The 2,484-nt window shown below is 72.1% G+C and overlaps 1 protein-coding gene across 1 annotated transcript in view; it reads left to right on the plus strand.

The window, feature by feature from the left end:
* The window catches only part of AURANDRAFT_68501 (hypothetical protein), a gene marked incomplete at both ends in the record, with an annotated part of 11,934 nt that continues 9,450 nt past the window's right edge, over positions 1 to 2,484 (plus strand). The window contains 2 exons of the mRNA XM_009044195.1: positions 1 to 1,004; positions 1,320 to 2,458. Coding sequence (XP_009042443.1) covers positions 1 to 1,004; positions 1,320 to 2,458 — 2,143 coding nt within the window. The remainder of the gene's footprint in view (positions 1,005 to 1,319; positions 2,459 to 2,484) is intronic.

Genomic DNA, 2,484 nt, shown 5'->3' on the forward strand with positions numbered 1-2,484 from the left:
CGTCGCGCACGGCCTCGCGCCGCCCCTCGAGGAGGCGCCCCTCGAGGAGGCGCTGGAGGCCGCCGCCGAGGACGAGCGCCTCTCCGCGGGGCAGGCGTTCGCGCTGCTCAAGGCCGCGGAGGATGGCGACGAGCGCGTCGCGGAGCGCCTCGTCGCGCAGAAGACGGCGAGCCCCATCTACCCCGCGGGCCCGCGCACGGTGCTCGTCGACAAGTCGGCCGCGGCCGCGCCGTCCGCGGCGACGGGGCGCGTGAAAGTCAAATTCGGTGGCCACTCGCGGCCGCAGTGGTCGCGCGACGACGCGGGCCTCGGCGTCGCGTCGCAATCCCTGGGCCAGTCGCGCGACAACGCGCTCCAGCTCCAGGGCAAGCTCTTCATCCTCGTGCGGCGGCGCGTCGTCGACGGCCAGCCGCCCCCGGACAACGACTTCGAGGTCTCGGGCGTGCGGATCGTCCAGTTCTGGGACAAGGCGACGCCGCCGCCGCCCGTCGCGCCGCCGCCGCCCGCGCCGGTCTACGCGCCACCGCCGGCGCCCGCGCCGGAGCCCTACGACGACGCGCCGCCGGAGCCCTACGACGACGCGCCGCCGGAGCCCTACGACGACGCGCCGGCGCCGCCCTACGACAGCGCGCCGCCGGCGCCCGCGCCGAGCGACCCGCGGCTCGCGGCCCGGGCGCAGCAGTCCGCGACGCCGACGCTCACGCCCACGGCCGCGCCGACGCCCTCGGCGCTGCAGCTGGACTGCCTGGCCAAGGCCGTCCAGGACCTGTCGTTGCTGCAGCGCAACATCGAGGCGTCGCGGTCGCCCCGCGAGGCCTTGCCGATCACGGCGCAGGCGCAGGCGCTCATGCTGCACCTCCCCAAGTTCTACAGCGACCAGCGGATCCGCGACATGTTAGCGTCCGCGAACGACTTCGCGGCGACGTTCGAGCCCCCCGATAATGCGCGCACCGCGGACGTCGACGCGAAGGTCGCGACCTATTGGGCGGCGGAAGCGGCGCGGCGTTGGGCCGACTTCGACGTCGACGAAGCGCACTCTTCTCTACGGCGGGTCGAGCTTCGCCGCGAGGACCTCCTGAACGCGGAGACCGCGTGCGCCGCCGCGGCGGCCGGCGCGGTGGCCGACGCGGCGGCGGCCGTGGAGCGGCGCGAACTCGTCGCCTCGCGGCGCGACCCTGCGGCGGCGGGTCCCGCGTTGGAACGCTTCTTCGCGGAACGCGCCGCCTCCGCGCCGCAACGGCAGCGCGCCGCGGAAGCGCTCCGGCGGCTGTCGCGGGGCCGCGCCATCGCGACGGGTTTCCCCGTCCCAGCCCTCGCAGCCCTCGCCGCTCTCCTCGACGAGAAAGGCTACGAGCTCGTAACCGGCGACGCCCTCAGCGAGGTCGGCGACGACACGCAGCTCGTGGTGGCCCATCCGGGAATCGACCGCCTCCTGAACCACAAGTGCCTGCTCGCGGGGGCCCGCGCGCGCCTTGGGCAGAAGATCGTGGTCGTGGGTCCGGACGAGCTCGAGGACTTCCCCGCCTTCTCCGCGTCCGCCGCGGCGACGAGCTCCCTCGACGAGCCGAGCCTCTTCGTGCCGTCGGACACGCGAGGCGCCGTCTCCGACTTCGCGCACCTGACCTACTGCTCCTGCACGGACGCCGACTGCCAGCTTCTGCACGGCTGCCGCGGCGCGAAGCACCACGGCACGGACGATTACTGGTTGCCCCGGAGCGCGTTTGACGCGAAGCTCGACGGCACGGGCACGAGGAACAACCCGTCATGTCGATGCTGTGTGCGGGATTCTAAAGCCGTGCGGACGCAGCGCAACCGCGAGCTCGTCATCGAATCGCGCACGATGAAATTAGGCTACGTCGACTGCAGTCCAGTGGCGCGACGCACTCGACGACTGGCGCACGCGGCCTTTGCGTTGGACGAAATCGCCGCCGCGAGGCGGCTCGTCGGCGACCCTACGCGGCGCGTTTTCGTCATGGTCTACGTCGTGTCGACGACGACGAAGAGGGGGCTGCGGACGGTGATCATGGAGGGCAACTGGAACGGCAGCATCAAATACGGCTGCATCTACCTCTACGACGCGGTCACGGGGGAGCGGCGCTCTTTTACGGAGAAAGAAATGTCGCAGCTCACGGTCACGCTCCCGGACGGCTCCGAGGTGCCGCAGCCCGAGGGCAAGCTGGTGATGAACTGCTTGGGTGAGTTCGGGCTGCCCACGGACACGGAGCACGAGCTCCAGTGCGACCTCGACCGCCACGCGTTCTACGTGGACGACGCGGTCGTCCCCCTGTGGTCGGGCTACCACCCGAGCTGCATGGGCTACGCGCCGTGGCACGTGGGCTTCCGCGTGCTGATCGGCGATGCCGACGGGAACCCGCCGGGCTCGCGGGACCGCTTCCGCGCCTACGTCAAGGACGGCCTGGACGACAAGCTCGCGCGGCGCATCGAGCTGTACGCGGACGTGTAAGACATGTGTGTTGAGGGTTG

This window comes from Aureococcus anophagefferens (assembly GCF_000186865.1).
Source record: "Aureococcus anophagefferens unplaced genomic scaffold AURANscaffold_177, whole genome shotgun sequence".
Lineage (NCBI taxonomy): Eukaryota > Pelagophyceae > Pelagomonadales > Pelagomonadaceae > Aureococcus > Aureococcus anophagefferens.